Here is a 23,328-nt window from a genome sequence, read left to right on the forward strand (position 1 = left end):
TTCTGTAAAATGTGAGCTGCGAGCACCAGGGTTGCAGTCCGTGCAGAGAAATGGCTCCTCTTCCTCGTTCCTGTCCCCTCCCCCTCCTGGGAACCTGAGACTGAGATGCTGTGGTTCCATCAGCAGTTAACACCCCCCCACCCCACCCCCCACACCACAGTCAACCAATCACAAAGCCTGAGGATGGGTGACCAGGGAACTGCTAGAATTAAACCAGGCAGAACTGAAGAGGCTCAATTTCTTCCCAGGAACCTAGCCCCACTTTGTATGGAAATGTTTACTGCATTTAGATACACAGTATTTATATGGAGTCTACCTGCTGGGGAAGTGGGAGGGGGTAAGAACTCTCTCCAGATCCTCTTGGAATGGATTCTCCTGACTGCTTCTTCTTTTTCTCTCTCACATATCTCTGGGAAATTATCTCAGAAAAATGATGGCTAGCAGTGGGTGATCCATTGGCAAGTTCAGGTCACAATCTCGGTGGGATGTGGATAAAGGTCTCATGTGAGTCTCAGATGGAATCCCTAGGGATGGCGCTAGCATCTGAGTCCTATACTGTGGCAGATACTGCAGGAAAGGTGTAATTTCAACCTGGTGCAAGTCTTTTCTATACGATGCTCAGAGATGGCCAGGAGCTTCCCTAATGTCTCATAGTTTAGTAACAGCAGGGATGGAGACTCACAACTCCAAAGTCCACACTCTCTCCTGACAGCTCCGCTCCATTTGCAGTACATTTTGTTCAAAACACTCCATTTACTTCTGTACCATTGTCACTGCTTTGTTTTCTCTTCAAAGCTCAACACTGGTGTTATCCACAAAGAGGATACCGAAAAATTCTCAGGCCCATCCCTGCATCATAAGTACCTAGAAAGGCAAATTCAAGTGGTTTCTTCTGAGGGAAAAGGTGTAGTGCCTTATTATGTTTTTAAGACTCATTTGACTTTTGTTGCTTTGTGCCTTTTTGTAAGTCTCAGCTATTTCCTATTAAAATGTCCCTGAGATATCTCTGAGGCCTAGTCTCCAATTTTTCAAAGCATTTGAGGTTAAGATTGGTAACCTCTTCATATCACTAGGCCTCAGGAACTTAGGCCACTTCCAAAAGGGGGTCTAGAAACGCCTCCGAGCACAGAGCCTCAGTGAGGCTCTGGATGCCCTCTAAAGCCCGATGTCCTCCAAAGCCCAAGGCCTCCTCCATTCACTCTGAAAGTGAAACATCCAGGGGAGGAACCAGGGAAGGAGACCCTGCATTTCCGCAGAGGGATCCAGTCAACAAACCAGATTTCCCAACTCATTCCCTCCTACTGGGAACACAATATGTTCATTTAGAGGCTGTGGTTATCAGTATTGCCTTTTATCACCCAGTCCCACCTCAGGTACTTCCTGAACTGCTCTAGATGTCAAATTCAGGCCATCTCAGTCTTCTGATTACAAGCACTCCACCCAGGCTCCAGTGATACATGCCTGTAACCTTAGTGACTCAGGAGGCTGTGAGGAGGATCACAAAGCCAGCCTCAGCATGTTAGCAAGGCTGTTAGCAACTTTGTAGGACCCTGTCTCAAAACAAAAAATACAAAGGACTGGGGATGTGGCTCAGTGGTTAAGCACCCCTGGGTTCAATCCCAAGTACTAGAAACATTCAGCTTGAAGGAAGCCCTTTCCCTCTGCTACCCTGCCCCTCTTATGAAGCTACAGGATAAAACAAGAAACTTTCAGTGGCGTGGCACAGAACAGGAGCAGGAGCCCTGGAGACTGGTTCCCTTTCCTACCATGGTTCTTCTCCTCCCAGCCCCACTGAGTAAGAGGGAAGGCCTGAGGTCAGAGACCCTGGGCACCTGCAGCAAAACCTGGAGCATCAGCAATGCTTCCAGAGAGCTCACAGGGCAGGGGCACCACCGCTGGCTGTGTGAGACCAGGCATCGTATCAAGGTAGTTACTTCCTTTACAGGCTCTAAGGAAGATCAAAGGAGAGACATGCAAAGATCAAAGGAAAGATCACATTCCTAAGGCACTGAGAAGACAGCCTTGAGTTGCCAGGCCAACTTACCACCAGTTTTACCCCAAGCCTTGTCCCACCACGGGGCATCCCAGATCCTGTCGTTTTACTCCTCACACGTGCTGAGCTCCCACCACCTCCTCTGCAGCAGCACCAGAACTGCTCCTGAGCTCACTTTTAGTTCTGAGTATGTTAAGCACCTCCACGTGGGCCCCTGGACAGATCCCAGGGATGTAAAGATGAATTTGACCCATCACCTGCCCTGCGGGGCACTGGCTGGTGGGGAGGCAGTCACCACTACAGAAGCTGGACAGTATGAGGAAACCATGAGCTCTGGGAGTATCACCAAGTCACGCAGAGAGGGATGAGTGGCAAAGCCAGCAGCAGCCTGGGAAGAAGGAATGCTCCCCGCAGCAGGAAGCGGATGCCAAACCCTGGTGGGCAGCAAACCACCCCTTGGCTTCCAGAGAGTACTCTCCCTAAGGGCCAGCAGGGATCCCTGTAGGCACTGGGGCCAATGCCCCCAAGCTGACAGGCCACACATACACCAGAACCTGAGCCAAAGATGAAACCAAGTCCGCAGGTAAAAATTATATTTTTATTTGAGTCACCAGGAGAGTTTCACTTGTGGTTCAAGTCAAATGTTCAGAATCACAACAGGCCAGAAAGATCTGATCCCGAGCACAAGCCCACAAGGGAGGGGACCAAATAGACCCAAAAGACAACAACCCCATATAAAAAGATGAGTGGGTGGCTTCATACACACGTGCGTGCGCGCATGTGCGCGCGCGCGCGCGCACACACACACTCACACACACACACACACACACACACACAAAAAAACGAATGAAATGTTTGGACAGAGGCAAATTTCACAGGGTCACTTGTTTCTTTTTAAATACAGGTTTGTGGGTGGTATTTCATTGTTATTTTTTTTCCAGCTATTAAAAAAAGGTCCAAAAGTGCATGTGTGAAGGGGAAAAAGGCAGAAATGAAACGATAAAGGAGTTTTCCCTGGAGGGATGCGAAGGGGGGTGGGGGCCAGGAAGCAGTGTTGGGAGAATCCACACTTCCCATATGGGGCCTTCCGGCATGGTAGGATTGGTCCACAAAACACGTTCCCAGGTTATCTTCCTTCCTGGGTTAGATTGGCTACAAGACCTCTGTGAAGGTCAAAGGTCAGGGGCTCAGCCCAGCCCTTGGGGTTCTGTGCTCTTCTAAGAGTGGAAGGTTCTGGGAAGAAACACAGGCTCCAGCTACTCTGGGTCCCCTCAGCACCAGTGTGACAGTGCCTCCTCTCTGGGGGTGTGTGAGAAAGTGTCCCCTATTTTTAGGACTTCACATGGGAAGAACAGGAGCTGGCTTGCCTTGTTTTGGAAGTCCAGCTGAGTAAAACAGACTGCTGGCTCCTCTTGGGGGAGGTGGCACCCGCCTCCCAACCACAGTCCCTGCAACAGGATGTGTCCCTGACCTCTGGCCCCAGATCCACATTGTGCTTAGAGATCAAGAGGAAACAGAATGGATCGGCACCTCCCTGGAGGCTGCTCCCCCAATATTCTCCCTCTGTCTGGCCTGTCCCCCAAATTGTCCAATAGGATACTCCACCTGCCTTTACCTAAAGTGGGGCCAGAAAGGAAAGGAACTGCTCAGGCAGGGGCTCCTCCCAGCCGCTTCCTCAACCTCTGATCTGGAGTGAATATTCCCAAATCAACTGGGAGCCACTGACAGGCCGCTCATGCAGCCTGGATTGCTTAATAGTCCACCATCTTGGGGCCCCAGCCCTCACCCGCAGGGTGCACGTGTGCAATGGCACCAGGTGCCACCTGTGGGGCGGGGGTGTGAATCAGGGGTAGAGCACTTGCCTAGTATTCAAGAAGCCCTGGGCTCTATCCCAGCACTGCAGTGGGGAGGGGGTGCCAGCTGTAGGGCCTGGTCAGACTAAGGGCGAAGAAGAGGGAGAGGAGAACACAGAGAAGTGACAAGAAAACCCAGAGATGAATAAAGCCAGGCGAGGGGTAACCCAACCCCCAGCCCCGAGAAGGAACTTGGATGTAGCACCATCTTGCCCTTCCTCATCCCAGAGCCTATGCTTCGTTTTGGAGCCCCGGGACCCACTCTGTTGCTTCCAGTGGACATTATGCGAGGGGAGGGCTTGAGGGGAGAGCCACGGTGGGGCACCACAGTGTGGGTGACCAGAACCTTCTGGTGTCCTACTCAGCAGCCCCTGGCACATGGAGAGAACAGGCCCACACCAAGTCTTCCCCTTCCTCTCCCCAGCGAGCGACAGACGCAGCAGCAACCCCCAACTCCATGACCACCGACTCTGCTGCTCTGCACACTGAACAGGGGGCACGGGGGTCTCCTCACTCAGATGGGGGGAAAGCCAAAGAGAACACGAAGAGCTTCTCTCCACGAGGGTCCTTCCTGCTTACTGTGAGTTTAAGGAAAATATCAGGAGCAGAGAGCTCTGCATCCCTCCCTCCCTCACACACACACATAGGCACACACACACTCACCTTGCACACAAGCCCAGAGACACCAGCAGACATGCACCCTGGTCTTCTGTCATCCTCACACTTCCCTGTTACAGACACCTGCGCACACGCTTGCTCCTGCCACAGCAAGCCAAACTGTGGAGAGGCAGAGCTGGCCTGGCACAGCTCCAGGCCCACTTGGCACTGGGCAGGGGCGGGGAGGCCATGGGGGCCCAGACCTCTTGCCATGAGGAGGGAGGAGTGTGGCTGACCCAGACCCCAGGCGAGGTATCCATGTCCTCGGAGCACAGCTTCCAGTCTGGGAGGCAAAGGAGTCCCTGGAGCCCAGGGGTGGAAGTGGGGCAAAGGGGCTGTGGGAACGCCCTGCTCCCCTCCTTCCCCTGCTGCCCCTGAAGAAAGGCAAGAGCTTGACCCAAGCTGTGCTTCCTGGGGGCTCTTTGTCTGCTGCCCCACCTCTGTGGGGTCACAGTGCAGGGAGTACATGTGGGGTAGGACTTGGTCCCCCAGCAGGGCTCCGCGTTCCTTTTGCAGCCCCTGAGGAGGAAGAGGGGAGGGAGGGAAACCCCACGGTGAGCTGGCAGCCCCCACACTGAGAGGAGAGCCCCCACATGACAGCAGAGCCCTGTCCGCCCTGCCCAGGGATGTACACAGCCCTGCCTGGGGGTCCTGGGTGTCTGGGGCTTGCCCAGCACTGGAATGTCTGGGAGAGTGAGGAGCTGGCCAGGAGGGTCTAAGGGGCTGAAGGGAGGAGAGAAGCCGGGGCCACAGAAGTCTCCGTTCCAGCCCACCCACCCTGTGGGCCTTGCCCTCCCCCAGAGTAGCCCATGCCTGTTCCATCCAGAGAGAAACCAAGAAGTCAGTCCAGGGGAAAACCTGCCAGAGGAAGGAGCCCGCGAAAGTGGCAGAACAAGGCTTCGGGTGGCAAAAGAAGCTGGAGGAGGGGTGGGAATAAACAAGCTGTCGCAGATCGTAAAAAACAGAGACACTGAAGGGTGGACGGGTCACGCCCCAGGACGGATGTGATGTCATGGAATGCACTGAAGACGGGGTGGGGAGGGTGCCACGGGGCTCAGATGGCCTCCACATAGTTGGCCGGCAGCATCCCTGTGTCGCCGGTGCGCTCCACCGTCCCATACATCCAGCCGTCGTCGATCTGCTGCACGTTGACAATGGTGTCCCCGTCTTGAAAGGAAACCTCGTCCTCGTCGGCAGCACTATAGTCATACACCGCGCGGTACCGCTTCTGGGGGTGGGGGTGCACAGTCAGCCTGGGGGCCTGGAGCCAGCTGGCTCTCCTGGGCCCCCACTTTCTTTCTTTCTTTTTGCTGGGGTTAGAACCCAGGACCCTGCAGATGCTAGGCAAGTGCTCGACCCCCCAGCTTGCTTCTGACCCCTGCATTTCTTTCTAACTCTCCAGGACCCCGGAGCACACCCAGGAAAGCAGTGAACCAAGAGATGGAGGACCAGGGCTGTGAGCTGCCACCATTTTTCTTGTGTCCCTTCTGAGAGTTTCCACCCTTTTACAATGTATTTGGCATTGACTAAGGGCCAGACACAGGGCACCCACCCCACTGCCCCTACCAAGCATGAAGTAAGGTCTCACAGGCAAGATGTCAAGGTTATGTTTAAAAATGTGACAATAAATTAAGAACTGAATAAAATAAAATAAAAATGTGACAATTGCTGTTCACTAGTATTTGAATTATTATAAATGTTTCTTTTTGATGTCATGACTAGCCTGATTTCACTTAAAAGTTGGGGACAAAGACCTTCCTTGAGAGAAAAATCTTGAGCGGACATGAGATGTCTATCAGGCTCCATTTTCCAAACCTCAACCAAAATCTGTGCAAACCCAGCCAGGCATGGTGGCACACGCCTGTAATCCCAGAGGCTCAGGAGGCTGAGGCAGAAGGATCGTGAGTTCAAAGCCAGCCTTAGCAACAATGAGGTGCTAAGCAACATGGTGAGACCCTGTGTCTTAAATAGAGTACAAGACAGGGATGGGGATGTAGCTCGGTGATTGAGTGCCTCTGAGTCCAATACCAGTACAAAAAAAAATCTGTGTAAACCCCAGCTCAGGGAAACATCCAGTAGATGCATATGACATCTGTTGGCAGAGCCCTTAGAGGCAGGGATTAGCTGAATCAGAAGGACATGAAGGGGTTATCCCCATGGAAAGCAGGGCCCAGATCTGGAAGGTCCCAAGCAGAAAGGTGCTTTGTGTGCACCCAGGGATCCAGAGCAGAGAAGTGGCAGGCAAGGAGCAGCGACTCGCCTGATACACCAGGCCCCAATCCCATTCAGACCTGGCCTGGTCCACCACACTTCCTCTCAGTGGAGCTGAGACCCCTGAGCCCCACACAGGGACAGAGGTCAGGAGAACCTAGGGACTGTGTCCAGGAGGCCTTCCCAGAGGCTCCAGTCCTTCTGGGGTCTGTCCCATTATCTAGAGTTACTCACCCCACCCCCGCCTGGGGCGCTCCGCTGTATGGAGACCGGGGCTGCAGGTTCCTTGTAGCCACCATAGGATGGGGTGGCCTGCTGCTGCTGGGGCTGCTGGTAGACTGGAAAGTGGGAGAAGAGAGGGCTCAGAAAGTGATCTCCAAAGCCTGCCCCTCCCGGATCCCCCTCCATGAGGCCAATGTCACGAATTTCCACCCCACCCCCAGCCCTCGCAGCTCTGCCTGTGTGCAGGGACACACAGTCCCTGGTGTCAGGGATTCCCCAGCAGGGGCTGTGTGTCCTCTCATGCTGGGGGCTGCGCTCCTGATGCCCCAGCCCAGCTTATGCCTGACCCCAGCGCCCGTGCCCTTGGTGGGGTTGGTGCCTGCGGGTGTGCATATGGCCCTTCTTCAGCCCCCTACTTGCTCTCTCAGGCCTGGTCTCGGGTCCTGTACCCCACAGGGCCACACCCACCAGGGGCGCTGGTCGGGACATGGTGAGGCTGCTGCTGCTGCTCCTGGGGCCGCCGGTAGCTATCCTGGGTGTCCCGGCGCTCTGGTTCCACACCCTCGCCCCCACTGGGGCCCATGCGGCTCTTCTCAAACTCCTCATGGTATTTTATCTGCAGGGGCAGAGGATCAGGTGAGCGCTCCCACAGCAAACCCACCAGTCTCCTTCGGTGCCACACAAGACCCTGGGACGGAGAAGGGAGCCTAGGAGTTCAAGGTCAGCCTGGGCAAGACAGTAAAACCTCATCTCAACAAAAATCCTGGGGTGGGAGACTCCCTGTAGGCTCCAGGCAGGCAGAGCACTACTACCTGTGTGCATTTGGACACACACAGGTAGTAGTGTGGGACATCAGTGTCTAGCTCAGGAGCTGGAGGATGCAAGGAGATGACAGCTATAAAAAGGCCGTGGCATGACAGCATCAGATGAATGTGAACTGTTATTTGTAAATATGTGCCTGTGGCAGGGACTGGGGCTTCCCTGCTTCATCCTGGTTGACAACAGCAGCAACTCCCTTTTATTGAGCTCTTATTATGTTCCAGGCACCGTGCTAGGTGGTTTATGTCACAGGCTCCCATTTTCTCTGATCAGCACCCTCCTGGGAGTTTGTTGATCCCTTCTTGCCAAAAGACTTCAACTGCATACTGCTGTTGTTGACCTGTATCTTTATTTTACTTATTTATTTATTTACTAGTAGTAGGGTCAAACCCAGGGTCTCACACACCCTAAGTGCTCAACCATGATCCCCAATCAGCTTACACATGTGTGTGTGTGTGTGTGTATACATTTTTTTTTTTTTTTTTTTTGATGGTGCTGGGATTAGAACCCAGGGCCTTGTGCATGCGAGGCAAGCACTTTACCAACTGAGCTATACATCCTCTTGAACTAGGTGCATTTTATCAATCACACAGAAATATCACTTTACAAATACCCAAAGTGCAGTATAAAACGTACCCCCAAAATACGAAAGAGCCCTAGGGTTGTGGCTCAGCGGTAGAGCACTTGCCTAGCATGTGTGAGGCACTGGGCTCGATCCTCAGCACCACATAAAAATAAAACGAATAGGGCTGGGGATATAGCTCAGTTGGTAGAGTGTCTTGCAAGCACAAGGCCCTGGGTTCGATCCCCAGTACCGCAAAAATAAATAAATAAATAAAACGAATAAGATAAAGGTCTATCAACATCCACAAAAAAAAAGGCAACCAAAGCACAAAATGTAGCAGCAGACCCAGGAGCACTCAGCCCCTCACAAGACACCTACACCCCACCTTAAGACCCCAGAGGGGCCTACCCTTCAGCCTTCCAAGGGGAGAAGATGACTCTCAGCAGGGAGGTGCTGAGACCCAGACCTTGCGTGCTCCAGGGGCTGGGCTGGCCTCAGAGTGGGGAGAAAGTGGGACAGAGAGGACAGGCTGAACGACTCACCGGCTCTCCCCAGGGGAACTCAGAAAGCAGGGAAAGCAGGACACACGGACAGCCAGGGACAGGCATTAAGCCCTATGCTGGCAGTCCTGGGCCGAGTTCCCTGCAGACCTTGGGCACCTGCCTGGAGGTCGGGTCTCACTTCCTGCTCACCAGGACCCTGAGATGCCTTTTCTTGTTTCTGGAAAATGGTGGGAATGGGGGAACAGGGGGAGGAGCAGGGCAAAGCCTGTTTCCCAAAGTAGAAGGGAGGGACCCGAGGTCCTGGGCCCTGATAGCCCTGTCCAGGTCTGACCCATGCTGCCCCTCTGGCCAGCCTCTCCCCGGGCTTTCTCTGCTGGCTTCTCTCACCTGGGCCGTTAGCTGTGTACAGAGGGCAAGAGTTGACACTTGGCTGGGCAGACCTGAGCTAGGGCCAACTGGAAACACCTGCGCCACTTCTATCGGCTAAATAATGTTATTTACTGCCGCCTGCACCAGGAAGACGAGTGGCAGGGATCTGGTCTGGAAGCAGAAAGCAGCTCATTTCGGGATCTGAGTCAGAACCAGTCCTTCCTTTCCCAGTCCCCTCCCTTCATGGCAAAGGAGGGACCCACACTCAAATTGCAAAACAGGTTGAGCCCCACCCCACCAATGCAGGTGCCGCCTGCTCCTATCCATACCAACACCCTTCAGCCTGGAAGCTCTTCACAGAGATCACAAAAGCTCTGTGACCATCACCTTCCCTGACCCCGACAATAATCACCTTAAAAAATAAGTTGGGGGGCTGGGGTTTGGCTCAGTGGTAGAGCACTTGCCTAGCATGTGTGAGTCCCTGGGTTCAACTCTCAGCACTGCATATAAATAAATGAATAAAATAAAGGTCTATCAACATCTAAAAAAATTTTTAAAAAAAGTTGAACACAGAAACTTGAGTTTCCATTTTACAGAAGAGGAAAATGAGGCGCAGAGAAAAATGACTTTCAAGTAGAGCTTCCACTGCTCCAGGACACAGGAGATGTCAGCAGACAAAGTCCCAGGCAGTCCAGGCAGACAGTCCCTCCCCAAGGAGAACAGGCACGGAGCAGGGCGGTCTCACACTGCCCGTCCCTGCTCACGTCTACTGTCCAGGAACAAACAGGAAGATCACCCCTTTCAGCAGGGCATGACCCCAGCAACTTGGGAGTTCAAGGGCAACCTGGGCAATTTAGCAAGATCCTGTTTCAAAATAAAAATGGCTGAGGATGTAGTTCAGTGTTTCAGCACCCTGGGTTCATCCCCAAAACCAAAAGAAAAGAAAAAGAGAACACCCCTTCCATTCTCAAAAGGGGTGCTAATCATAGGGTCATCCTAACTTGGACGGGACCCTTGTCATGCAGATCAGGAGAGACACACTGAGGGAATAAAGGGCTGAAAGTCAGGCTTTCAAAGCAAAGAGGTACTTGGCTTCCTCGTCTCCCTCCACAGCAAACTAGGAAACTGTCCTGAGGAAACTGTCCTGTGTTGCTGCTTTGCTGGCCCACCTGACAGCTTGTTAAGCAAATGCGTGACAGAGGAGGGGTCAGCGCACCCCAAAAGGCAAAGACACTCTCCAGAGTCCAGGGGGCTGGCTGATCCCTGCTCCCAGCTCAGCAAATTTCTGATATTCTTAGAGCCCTGGCGAGGGTCACCAGAGCCCAGGTACACCAGCAGAGTCCTGGCATGTGAGCTGTCCTGGGCCTCCCTGAAGGAGGCCATGGTCCAACTGGGCAGGGAGGCCCAAGTACATGTGATGCTGGCCGGGACTTCAGGGTGACTAGGTAGGGTCCCCTTCTAAGCCCTGCCAGCTGATGTTCCATTTTCTGAAGCCCCTGCTTCCTTATTGTGGTGGAAAGAACAAGAGCGTGACTCCCCACGCGTACCTCCCCACATGATGGTTCACCATGGTTGAGGAGGGAACAGAGGCTCCGAGTGGAATAACCAACTCACTGGCCAAGGTCTCTCCTTAAAAATAACAACCCCTCCCACCCATGGAGATCCTATTTTGTGCCTTTATATGCACTACTTCCCTGCTTTCCTCAGTCAGACCAAAAAGAACAGATCATTATCACTCCCATTGTACAGATGGGGAAACCGAGGCTGAAAGTGGGTAAGTAGTGGGTGAAGTCAGAATCTAGCTCTAACATCAGAGTCTTAGTTCTGAAGCACCACCCTATTAGGGACACAATATATTTTAGTTGTCAATGGATCTTTTTTTTTTTTAATGTGGTGCTGAGTTTTGAACCCAGGGCTTCACTCATGCGAAGCAAGTGCTCTAACACTGAACCACAACTCCAACCCCAACACAACAGTGTATTTTTAAAACACATAAACCTAGGGCTGGGGATATAGCTCAGTTGGTAGAGTGCTTGCCTCGCAAGCATAAGGCCCTGGGTTTGATCCCCAGCACCGCAAAAAAAAAAAAAAAAAAAAAGTCTGGACTCAATTTCATCAGTAATCAGAAAAATGCATGTTCAAAAACAGCAAAATACCACTCACTACACATGATCAGAATGGCTAAAATGAACAAGTCTGAGGATATGGGACAATGGAAACTCAACACTGCTGGGGAAAGGGTAACTCAGCACAACCACCTGGAAAATAGTTCGGCATCACATGCAAAGCTGAAGGAACATACACTCCGAGACCCAGCAATCTCACTCCACAGAAGCACCAGAAGATAGCAGGATGTCCATTGGACTTAGAAATAATTCAGTGTCGCGGCTGGGGAGATAGCTCTGTTGGTAGTGTGTTGGCCTTGAAAGCACAAGGCCCTGGGTTCAATCCCCAGCACCACAAAAAAGAAAAGAAATAATCAACAACGGAATCAATAAAATGCAGTATAATCACACAATAGAATGCTATACAGCAACAAAAAGAGATGAACTAGGACTACATGCAAACATACAGATGAGTCTTCAAACCCAGTGTTGTGCAAAAGAACACACACACATACACACGAATAACATACTGTATGTTCAAAATTAGGAAAAGCCAAATAACACAATTTGTGCACATATATGCACACAACTCTAGTTATATATTAAAAACTATAAAGAAAAAGAAAGTATATTAAAATCAAATTAGAAGATTATCCAACAAGCCTGCCTCTGGACATTTGACTCAGAATACAACTTTACTCTGAAGACTGACACTGACTTATTGAACAGAAAATGCTAAGTATTTTTGGCTATCAGAAATGCAGAGAATTTCTGCCTGTAGCCAAAATAACTTCAAAGTGTATGGTTTTTATCATTCTATAGGACATTAACCAGTATGTGGTTAATGACACACTCTCCAGTCCTTTGCCATCTGCCTCTGTATTGTCCACTCAGAATCTCCAGCTAGTTATAAATATACAACAGGTGCTTGCTACACTCTGGTTCTTAACATTCCAAAATAATCTGGGCAGGGGCCTGGAAATGTAACGTTCTATTTCTTGATTTGCATCACGAGAAAGCAGGTGTTTGGGGACTGGAGTTCTAGCTCAGTGGCAGGATGCTTGCCTAGCACACGTGAGGCCCTGGGTTCAACCCTCAGTACCAAAAAAAGCAAGTATTGACTGTGTCTGTTATATTTCAAAAAAAGAGAAACTGAAAGACACAAAATTGTATACAGAGAATCAGTACAGAAGTAAGCATGTAAGTGAATAAAAGCAGAGGTTTCCATAAAGGGGCTCCAGCAGCAGAACTTTCCAGGGCTTTGGGTGCAGTAAGGCCATGGAGCTCAGGACCAAAGGCCATGCCAGCGCTCAGCCTTCATTGCACAACACTGGGCCAGCCCTCTTGACCCTCCAGAGTCCTTTAATGATGATGGAATTACCACAGCACCTCCCCTCCTAATATCCCAATCGAGCTCAGGTTATATAGCTCAGGGGTAGCGCTCTCGCTCAGCATGCACAAGGCCCTGGGTTCCATCCCAGCACCACTCAAAGAACAAAACAAAACAAAAAAACAAATAACTTGTACCTTCTTAGCACTAGAGAAGAGCCAATTTCAGCCAAATTCTGCTATTTGCCTTCTTAAGTGTAAAAAAGCAGACAGGTCTGCCTTTAAAATAATATTATTATTATCAACGTGTCATAGGCCAAACACTTGACATCTTCCTTGCTGTTCCCACCAACCTGCCCAGTGGTGGAAAGACAAAAGAGAGGATTCCAATCTTCGGGATCTCCTTCCTCCTCAGCACCTTGTCTGTGGTTCTAAGGGCAGAATGCACAAGGCCAAAGAAACAAATCCCCAGACCAGACACTTGTTTCTAAAATGCTCTGGCTTGAGGCTGGGGTGTAGCTCAGTGGCGGAGCCCTTGCCTAGCATGAGCAAGAAGCCTGGGTTCCATCCCCAGCACTGAAAAAATCAAAACAGAACAAACAAAACCTCACGCTGGTAAAACTCTTAGTCTGCAGTGCGTCACTCTAGTAAGACAAATCTTCATCTCTCTGCAAGATGGCCTGATCTCCAGACACAATGAGAAGTCCATTTGGAGCTAATCTGGGAAGGGACAGGTCACATACAGGAACACTATTTTGGAAACAAAAGGTGTGGCCCTCAACGCCATCTTTCCCAAAATGCCTCTGGAGGTTGGCACAACTCAGCAGTGGTTCTGGGTGTGGTTTAAAGTTCCCTTGAGGTTTCAGGCTGTAGTCAGTTCTGGTACCCTCTGATTTAGGAGTCAGTGAAGCTTTTTGGTCATTTTAAGTGACAGCTCTCAATTTCAGCAGGCCACTAGCAGTACCACATACCTGTTATCCCAGCAACTCAGCAGGAGGATCACAAGTTCAAAGCCAGCCTGAGCAACTCAGTGAGACCCTGACTCAAAACAAAAAATACACAAAGGGCTGGGGATGTGGCTTAGTGGTAAAGCAATCAATCAATCCCCAGTTCCAAAACATAAAAATGAAACTTCAGAGGGTACCACTATAAGCCAGGGAAATGTGTTTAAATGCTGATTCCGGGGCCCTGCTCCAGAGATGAGGCAGCTGGGGGAAGAGGCCAAGCGTCTGCATTTTCACTAAATGCCCTAATGCTGCTGAGATTCTGATAGTTGAGACACACATCTCACAGACAGTCTTTAACTGCATTCATTAAAACCAAGAATCTTAACAGCCTTGTGGTCACACCTCAGATTCCAGCTAAAGCTGTAAACAGGGCCACCAGGTCAGGTCACCTCCCCCACCTCAGAGCAGAGGACCATCAGCTAATTGCAGCCCTGTGGTTGCTGATAAGATGGTTATCTCCTAGTGTGGATGTCGTGGCCACAGTGAGTTTTTGTTACTAGGACACCTCAGACATTAACACCTGCAGTAATGGGGGCAGAGGAGCAGGTGGAAAGGCTGGGCATGGAATATTCTGGAAGCCTTCCAGAAAGGGTGGCAGGGATAACTGGGCCTGCCTGTCTCCCCTTCTCCAAAAAGCACAGGGTGAAGCAATGAATGAATTGTGCTGTGAGGTTGGGATTGCAGACTGGGAACAAGCATCAAAGATAAAAGACAGGTCTGGGGAAGCAGTTCAGTAGCAGAGTGCTTGTCTAGAATACAGAGGCCCTAGCGTGATCCCCAGAACCACCAAAGATTAAAAACAAAACAAAACAAAACAAACAAACAAACAAGGGCCTTCACAATGAAAAGCCACAAGAGTCCAGCTCTGAGAGCCATCCAGGTTTCCCCATTAGCCAAGGCAATCCACCTTCTCCACTTCTCACACTGAGGGCTCTGAGCTCTAACACACAGACCCTTGTGACCCTTTGGGGGATCTGGGCCAGAAGGGACACTCCAGAGTGTGATGCCAGGGCTAGCACGGAAAGGGGTACGTAACAGTTTGGATCTGGAAAGTCCCCAAAAGGCTCACCTGTTCCCAGCATGGCAATGTTTAGAAGAGAGGGCCCTGGAAAGTGCCTGGATCATGAATGCTCTACCACATGGATGGAGAGATGGGGCCTAATTGAAGGGAGCAGGTCTTTGGGGGCATGCCCTTGGGGACTGCAACTTATTCTGGCCCTTTTCTTCCCCTCTCTCTGCTTCACCAGGAGACAAGCAGTTCTGCGTCACCACACGCTCCCCGCCATGAGGTTCTGGCCCACCACAAGCCCACAGCAAGGGGGCCAGGCATCTCATCTGAAACCCGGAGTCAAAATAAATTCTTCTTTCTTCAAGTTGATTTTCTCAGGTATTTTGTCATAGTATCAAAGCTGACTTTAATACAGGGCAACTGTGGGAGCAAAGAGGGACTAGGCCCTCTAAGCCATGCTCTCCTTTGAAAAAGGAAAAGACCCCATTTCTTCAAAGACACCAACTTCAAACTGCAGGCCAAAGACTTTGTTGAGAGACCCATTTAATAAGTCTGTACCAAGCACCTTTGCAAAATAAAGGAACAGAAAATATCTGAAGGAGTCCTCCAAATAGTAAAATACTCATTCATGGAAGTTTTTTTCTTCTTCTCTTTTGTTTTTTCCCTTTGCCGTACTGGGGATTGAACACAGGGTGCTCCATCACTGAGTTATGTCTCCAACCTTTTTATTTTGAGACAGGGTCTTGCTAAGTTGCTCAGGCTGACCCCAAACTTGTGATCCTTATGCAGTCATGACATTAGGAGCTATGAAGTCTCTTCTGTGTTGCAATGCTGGGGATCTAAACCACCCTAACAATACCCCCAGCCCTTGTTCATGGAAGTTTTGATTATGTTTCCTCGATAAATAAATGCATGCCTGGTTAGTGGATCCAGATGTAATATGTTTCTCATCAGATGTGGAACTCAAGAGTTTGAAAGCCACTGTCTTGGGTGTGGCTGGCTCTAATGGCTGCCCTGTACTTTGGAAATCCACTTGACCCACCACTGTAGGCCACTTTAAGTACTGCCCAGTCAACTCTGAGAAGGAGTGCCCTGCTAAGGAGGGATGTGAAGGGCTGTGGAGCCCAGAGAGTAGGTGGTAGGTAGGCCATCTGAAACTGGGGCCCTGCCCCAGTCCCTCAGCCCACAGCGACATAGGCAACTCATCCACCCTGCCTGTTACAGACCCAGTCCTTCATTTACAGAACCTCAGAGGCCCAGCTGGCTGGGCACATCCTGCAGGTCGGTGAGCAGCCTGTGCACAGGCTTCTGCCCATGTTCTGTAGCTGTGGTTCACAGCAACACCAGATTTTCCACGAGCCCAAAATAAGACCCCACAAGCCCAGAGCCACACAGGCTGCTGGTCTTTGGCTCTGCCAGGAAGGAAACCGAGGCTTATTCTCTGGCGCCAGGTGCTAGAAGGGCACATGACATGGGGACCACAGATCCACCGCCGGCTCTCCATACCCACCCACGCTGCAGCCAGGCGTCAATGACCAGCCCAAACCCAGGAGGGCCCAGACTGGGGGTGCGGGGCCAGTGGGCGAAGCTGGCTGGGGTTTTTACACAGGAAGGAAGAACAAGCCGAGGTGGGAGGAGGCGAGGGAGGGCGGAAATGACCGCAATGTCAGCACCCAGAGGCAGACAGGAGGAGGCCAGGCCTCCCCGCCCCCAGCCCCCACTTTTGACCTTTATGCTAAGACGAAGCATCAGGTCTGCACCCTGACACCCACTGTACCCAGAAAAAACAGCTCGGGGTGGGAGATGACTTGGCACATCATCCCCCACCAGTGCTCTCACAAAAGGGCAGCCCTCCACGAAGGAAATGCAAGTGTGGCAACAGGGGGACTCAGGGTGCACAGAAAAAAGGCACCCGGGGAACCCCGAGCCTGCCCTGCCCTCACCTCCGGCAGCCACCAGCCAGATGTGCCAGAAAGGGGCCGGGCAGGGAGCTGGGCCCGTTCACGGCAGCTGGGTTGGCAGGAAGGGGATGGGGAAGGGCAGGAGGGCTGGGGGCGAGCTCACGTTGCTGATCTGGTCCTGGGTCTTCTTGATTCTCTGGAGTTCGGGTGTGTCTGCCACCACACTGAAGCCTTTGCCCTTGTTCTTCTCAAACTCCTCCTTGTAGCGCACCTGGGGAGCCAAGAGATAAAGAGGGACTAGGGTCAGACGGGGGGGGGGGGGGGGGGGGGGGGGGGGAGGAGCAGAGAGGGCCCAGCTTGAAGCCCCTGTGAAACAGCAGGAGATGGAGACTAGGCCAAGAGAAAGATCCCAGCCAGAAGGCACTGATGCTAAGCAGAAGCCTCGGCCAGAAAGTGATAATAACCCACTAACATTTGTCCAGCACATTCTGAGATGGGCACAGTGCCAAGTAGCTTACATAAACTCTCTTGTTTAAGTCCTAACCCCATATAGGCTATCAGTCCCGTTTTATTTATTTATTTATTTATTTTTGGTACCAGAGACTGAACTCAGGGGCACTCAACCACTAAGCCACATCCCCAGCCCTATTTTTTAAAAAAATACTTTAGCTGTAGATAGACACAATATCTTTATTTTATTTATTATTTTATGTGGTGCTGAGAATCGAAGCCAGTGCCTCGAACATGCTAGGCGAGGGCTCTACCATTGAGCCACAACCCCAGTCCCCCAGCCCTATTTTGTATTTTATTAGAGACAGGGTCTCATTGAGGCTGGCTCTGAACTTGCGATTCTCCTTCCTCAGCCTCCCAAGCCGCTGGGATGCTAGGTGTGTGCCACCATGCCCGGCTATTCCCCCTATTTTACAGGTAAGGAAATCAAGCCATCCAAAGGCACTACCCTGGGGCTGGGATTGTGGCTCAGTTACAGCACTTGCCTGGATTGTGTGAGGCACTGGGTTCGATTCTCAGCATCACATACAAACAAACAAACAAAGTCAAGGTCCACTAACAACTTAAAAAAAAAAAAAAAAAAAAAAAGCACTCCCCTGCCTGAGGTCATGCAGCTTAGCAGCAAAGATCCACAGTCACCAGGCTACAAGCTGTCACCTGCCTGCCTTCTGGTCCTCAGTAGCAGCCCCTCCTACCTGAGGCTACAGAAAGGTTTTTTGTTTTGTTTCATGTTTTGGTACTGGGATTGAACTCGGGGCTACTTCCCTACTGAGCCACATCCCCAGCCCTTTTTATTTTTTAATTTTGAGACAGGATCTCGCTAAGTTGTTTGGGGCCTCGCTGAATTGCTAAGGTTGCCTTGAACTTGCAATTCTCCTGCTTCAGCCTCCTGAGTCATTGGGATGACAGGTGTGTGCCACCACGCCCAGCAGAAGAAGGTTCTTGCCAGCGCTCCTGGGACTGCCCACCTTCACCCGAGCCAGGACGGAGTCCTACCCCCCAAGAGCCAGGGGTAGTGTTCAAGTGAGCAGATGAGTGAGCGCTGTGCTGAAGTTCAAAGCTGGTGCCCAGAAGGGAGGGTGGTGAGACCCCCCCAGAAGGGAGGCTTGATCAATTAACCTTTTTTTTGGGGGGTGGGGTACCACGGATTGAACCCAGGAACACTGAACCACTGAACCACATCCCCAGTACTTTTTATTTTTATTGTTTTTATTCTGAGACAGGGTCCCACTAAGTTGCGTAAGGCCTCACTAAATTGCTGAGGCTGGCCTCAAACTTGTGATCCTTCTGCCTTGGCCTCCCAAGTCGTCAGGATTACAGGCCATGTGCCACCAGGCCCAGCTTGATCAATGAGACTGACAAGCTCTGACAGCCTCCTGGAGTCTGCCACACTGGTTTCTGAGGCCACTGCCACAGGAGGGGAGAAAACTGGTATGGGACAGTCAGCACTTTAGAACAGAGTTCAGAACAGCTTCTGAGCACTGGGGAAGAATCCCACCACCCTCTATTGCCTTCTTCTTGTGAGAATTCTATGGAATAGTCAAGTACTACCGGAACTCAAGTCAGACATCACAAAGGACTTCAAAGCTAGGTGTGGTGGTGTGTGCCTCTAGTCCCAGCTACTTAGGAGGCTAAGGCAGGAGGATCACCTGAGCCCAGGAGATCAAGACCTGCCTGGGTTGTTACCCTGTCTCAAAAAAAAAAAAAAAAAAAAAAAAGGAAGAAAAAGAAAAGAAAGCAAGCAGTACTTCCCTGAGACTAAAGAAATCGAAATATGAGGAACAGTTTGTCCTCCCTGGGGCTTTGAAGAGCAAAATTGAGGCTGGGAAATACTTGTGGGACAGGGAATGTTCTCCTCAACTTCCACAGACTCCCTGTCCACCTCAGCAGCCATCTGTTCCAGACCCCGCCAGCTGCCTGGATTCCCTCCATGGGGGCTGCACTGTCCTGAGACAGGTCAGCTCAGGACATGAGGCCTAGGACTTTGGAAGATTCCAGGATGACAAGCCCAAGCAGCTCCCAGGCTTGGAGTCACTGCCACAGCAGTAAGCTGCTGCATGTTGGCCCTCTTAGGACAAGTGACCGCTCCCCACCCATCCTCTACGTACCCCAAGAGCCAGAGGTCATTGTTTGGGGTTCATGTTCCTCTGGTTCTGATGCAGGTCAAAATGAAAGGCCTAGCCAGGCACAGTAGTAGCGCAGTGGCTTCACCCGGGAGGCTGAGGCAAGAGGACTGCAAGTTCAAGGCCAGCCTCAGCAATGTAGTGAGGCCCTAAGCAATCTAGTGAGTCCCTGTCTCTAAATAAAATATAACAAAAGGGCTGGCTGATGACTAAACACCCCTGGGTTTAATTCCCAGCACCAAGAAAAAAGAAGAAAGGCCTAGGGGTGTAACTCGGCTCCCATCAGACCAGAACTTTATTGCAAGAGGCTATGGGCCCACCCACCCCAGAACCTAACATCAACTCTTCTGGAAAAACCTGGGTCTGTGCAGTGGGGCACCCTTTAGGTAGGGAGACGTCAGAAAAGGGAAGATACTTGAAGACAGAAAAATAGAGATCTAGATGCAGAAGCCCTGAATCTCAGGCCTCTGACCTCAGTCCCCTCATGTGTAAGAAAGAGCCATCAGGGAAGGGTTAAAATACAGGATAGGCCTTCCTGTCACTAAATGTGGACACAGAGCCAGAGTGAGCTGGTATTGACAGGCTCAGTCTTCCTTTTGCTGAGTGATCTTGGGACTACGACTTAACCTCTCAAGCCTCAGTTTCCACATCTGTAAAGTGGTGCCCATCATCCCAGTCATTTGGGTCAACAGCGCATACAGTGGATCCACCGTAGAGCGGTGCAGCGCGCATAGTGAGGACAACTGTGGAAGTGCTTTATCAACGCCAGTCCTTCCTCTGTTTCCTGGCTTTGCAAGGTCAGGACCCTAATCCAGGGAAATAATCACCATGGTGATACTGCAATGACATCAGCTGGTTCCCAGGCTCAGGAAAGGCTCCCTCCTTATTGGGGAAGGATAATTCATTTCACTCCTAACACAGGAGGTCAGAGGGTGTGGGGGCTGAGAAAGGGCGGCCCAGGCTCAGCACCACTTGCTGTGGATTCCTACACAAGCTAATCCTTTCTCTAGGCTTCCTGGCTGCTGGTCTCTAAAAGCCTCCCACGCTGAAGTCTGCGACCATTTGTAAGCACATTTAAGCCCCAACTAGAGAATCCATGTGGGAAAGATTCTCTGGGCCTTTGGGTGCTGGAAGGAGTAGCAGAGGTGGGGCCAAGAGTGTGAGGAGGCCCAGGCTCTCTCCTGGCCCATGCAGAAAGCTTGCCTTGGGTCTGGAATGGCTCAGCAGGTTGTTAAGAGGTCCTGGTGAGCAGGAAACGGACCTACCCAAGGTCTTTGAACCCAGCTGTCACAAGGTCAGAGTGCAACTCGGCACTTTGGCTGGCTGACTCCATCCCTGGTTGATGACTGCACCTCCCAACCTAGAAACTCCCTCCGAAGGGCTGGGACTGATGCCAGAGGCTCCTGATGCCCACACACCACCATCTATGGAATTCTAACTTCTGGATCTACCTTAAGATCACTCATCCCAGCAAACAGTAGGTGCAAATCAGTGTTTGCCGAATGAATGATGAATGAATTGAATATAGACGCTTCATCTCTAAACAGACAAGCAACATCATTTGGCAAAAATAACAACAACAACAAAAAAAACCCAAAACCACACTGCTTTGATGATCCAAAATAAGATAGTGACTTTAAAAAAAAAATGTATTGAACAAAGTGCACAGCTGGGGATATAGCTCAGCTGGCAGATTGCTTGCCTGTCGAACAAAAGGCCCTGGGTTCAATCCCCAGCACCGCAAAAAAAAAAAAAAGAAAAAAGAAAAAAAAATGCATTTATTATATGTCTATTTATGTTCAGGGACCTTCCTCTTCTAACGAAAAATTAGAAAATTAGATAAGAGCAAGAAATAAATAAAAAAATAAAATAGAATCCTAATTTTTAATTTTTAAGGTACAGATGGGAAGGAGCAGAAGCAAGAAAGGTCTGGACGCAGCGGTCCCAGGGTTAAATGCCTACATTTGCTAAAATTCTCACAGCTGCCTTTGGAGAGCGGTAATCCCCAATTTACACAAGAAGGCACTGGGGCACAGAGTGGTAACTAGTCCAGGGACACAACAGCAGTGTGTGGAGGTGACTGAGGACTCCATCTCAGGCCAGGAAGTTCAGGTAAGAGCCCAGGTGTGCTGCCTGCGGCACTGGTCACAGGATCCAGAGTGGGAATCCCGCCCCCAGGTACAGCATGGGGCTCTCACTCCGCATTTCACTCCCCTTGGTGGCATTCCCCACAGCACCATGAAGGTGACAATGAGTGAAGAAACCCTCTCTCCTCACGCTTCTCAGGTCACTCAGCTGCCTCCCGCCCAGCCCCACCCCAAGGCTGCTGCCTTCACTCAGCCTGGGGTGGCGGCGGCAGCAGATAAGGGCCCACTGCCAGCTCCAAGGGACCATTCAGAGGGTCACTTCTGGACAAGTCTGTGGTTACCACCACCGCAGAGGAGGCTATAGGTGTCCCAGACACCCAAAGTGCCACTTTGAGGACCAATATAGAGACAGAAAAACAAGCTGAAATAGCATGGCAGCTTCCCAGAGACAAGGCTGAGACACAGGAAGGCAGGTCCAGAAAGGGACCCTGGAAAGAAACTGGCTGACACCCTGATGGGGTGGGGCAGAGCAAGCAGAGGAGGCTCCCACTTCCCTTCCTGCCAGCCACCCGCTAGCCAGCCCTGCCCCCACGGAGGCCGCAGGAACCAGAACCTGCCACCACCCCCAGCCCAGCTGGCTCAGCCCTCCCAAGCCTCAGAGCGGCAAGCCCAGGCCCCAGCTTCTAGAAAATAGGGGAGAAAAAAACCTTTAGATCACACAGCTCATGGGTATTGGGAGGGGGACAAGGTCCCTACCTCTCGTCCTGCCTACCCTCCCCCATAAGACCCCAACAAGCCCTCGGTGCAAAACCCCAAGTGCCCTGCCTCACACCTTGGGCAGAAATGGAAGGGGTGGGCGAGGCTCTGCTCAAGCCTGTTTCCCTCCTGTCCACCTGCCCAGCTCTGAATCTCTTAAGTGCCTCTGTTAGATCCCCAGGAGGTCAATGTCGCTTGGGTGGAGCCCAGGAATCTGCATTCTATCAAGGCCCCTACTGCCCTTGCAGGCTGGCAACCTGGGGCTGGAGGTCAATCACCTCTGCAGAACTGTTAAGAACCAGCACACCGGGACCAGACGTGCTGGGCTCAAAATCTGCCTGACACTGGGCTCTGGGCAAGTGATGTGGCCTCTCCACAGCTCAGGGTCCCCACCTGGACAATGGGGCGAAGTGTCCTTCATCAGGTGAGATGAGGTCAAGTGAAAGAATGCACAGCCTGGTCCTCAGTGGACACCAAGGAAATGTGGCCACTCTCCAGATTTCCCCAGCCTGCTGGGAACTCAGGAGGTGAGCCCAGGGCAGGCCCCTGGAGCACAGGGCACACATGGAGCAGGTGTCCAACTCCTGGGTAGAGTGCTGTCCTCACCCCCCTCCCCCGCTCCTCCCTTACCCCCCAATGCAGACACCTGGTCCTACAGACCTGCCCCTTTGGGGATCAGTTTCCAAGGGCAAGGAGAGCGGTAACCCAGCTCCTGTGGGACTGACAAAGGCTGGAGGGTTTGAATTTCCCTCCTGAAAGTGGGCTGTGTGGCTCCCTCACCTCCGCCCCTGTGCAAAGGCTCCCCAGCCCCGGAACCTGCCTCTCCTCCCAGCACTGGTCCTCCCAGGACTCAGGACCCCTTCTGCCTCTGGTCCCCGTGGTTCTCCAAGGCATGGAGAGTCTGGGTGGGCATCAGAGCTGGTGGGAGTCTGACCCAGGCAGTAGTGTTTCTGCCCCCTTGCCCCACTGGCCAGATCCCCTGGCCCTCCTCAGCTGGCAGGGTACAGAGGTCCCTGGCATTTGCAGCTCTCCTGCCACAGGCAGGTGGGGTGGCAGATGTGAACTGCCACTGAGGAACAAACCAGCTGTCTCACTTGCTCCCCTCCACTTTGAGTCTCAGGCCCAACCTGGGCTGCACATGGTCAATGAACTATAACTGGGAATAAAAAGACCAGAGCCAGATCCTGGAATCCTACTACTGTGTGTGTCAACAGGCAAAGCCCTGTGCCACCCAGTCTCTGTTCCCTATCTGCGACATGGAGGTAACAGTACCCTCTTCCAAGAAGAGAGGTGTGGTAACTCAAAGCAC

The 23,328-nt window shown here is 51.6% G+C and overlaps 1 protein-coding gene across 2 annotated transcripts in view; it reads right to left on the bottom strand.

Annotated features, from left to right (window-relative positions):
- Positions 1 to 2,572: 2,572 nt before the first annotated feature.
- LASP1 (LIM and SH3 protein 1) overlaps positions 2,573 to 23,328 on the bottom strand; it is a 38,877-nt gene continuing 18,121 nt past the window's right edge. For both annotated transcript variants that reach the window (XM_079132053.1, XM_079132054.1), the window contains exons 4-7: positions 16,707 to 16,814; positions 7,405 to 7,552; positions 6,949 to 7,052; positions 2,573 to 5,731 (exon numbers count right to left, since the gene is read on the bottom strand). In XM_079132053.1, coding sequence (XP_078988179.1) covers positions 5,558 to 5,731; positions 6,949 to 7,052; positions 7,405 to 7,552; positions 16,707 to 16,814 — 534 coding nt within the window. In that variant the 3' untranslated portion in view covers positions 2,573 to 5,557. The remainder of the gene's footprint in view (positions 5,732 to 6,948; positions 7,053 to 7,404; positions 7,553 to 16,706; positions 16,815 to 23,328) is intronic.

The sequence above is a fragment of the Sciurus vulgaris genome (genome assembly GCF_902686455.1).
Source record: "Sciurus vulgaris genome assembly, chromosome: 3".
Lineage (NCBI taxonomy): Eukaryota > Metazoa > Chordata > Mammalia > Rodentia > Sciuridae > Sciurus > Sciurus vulgaris.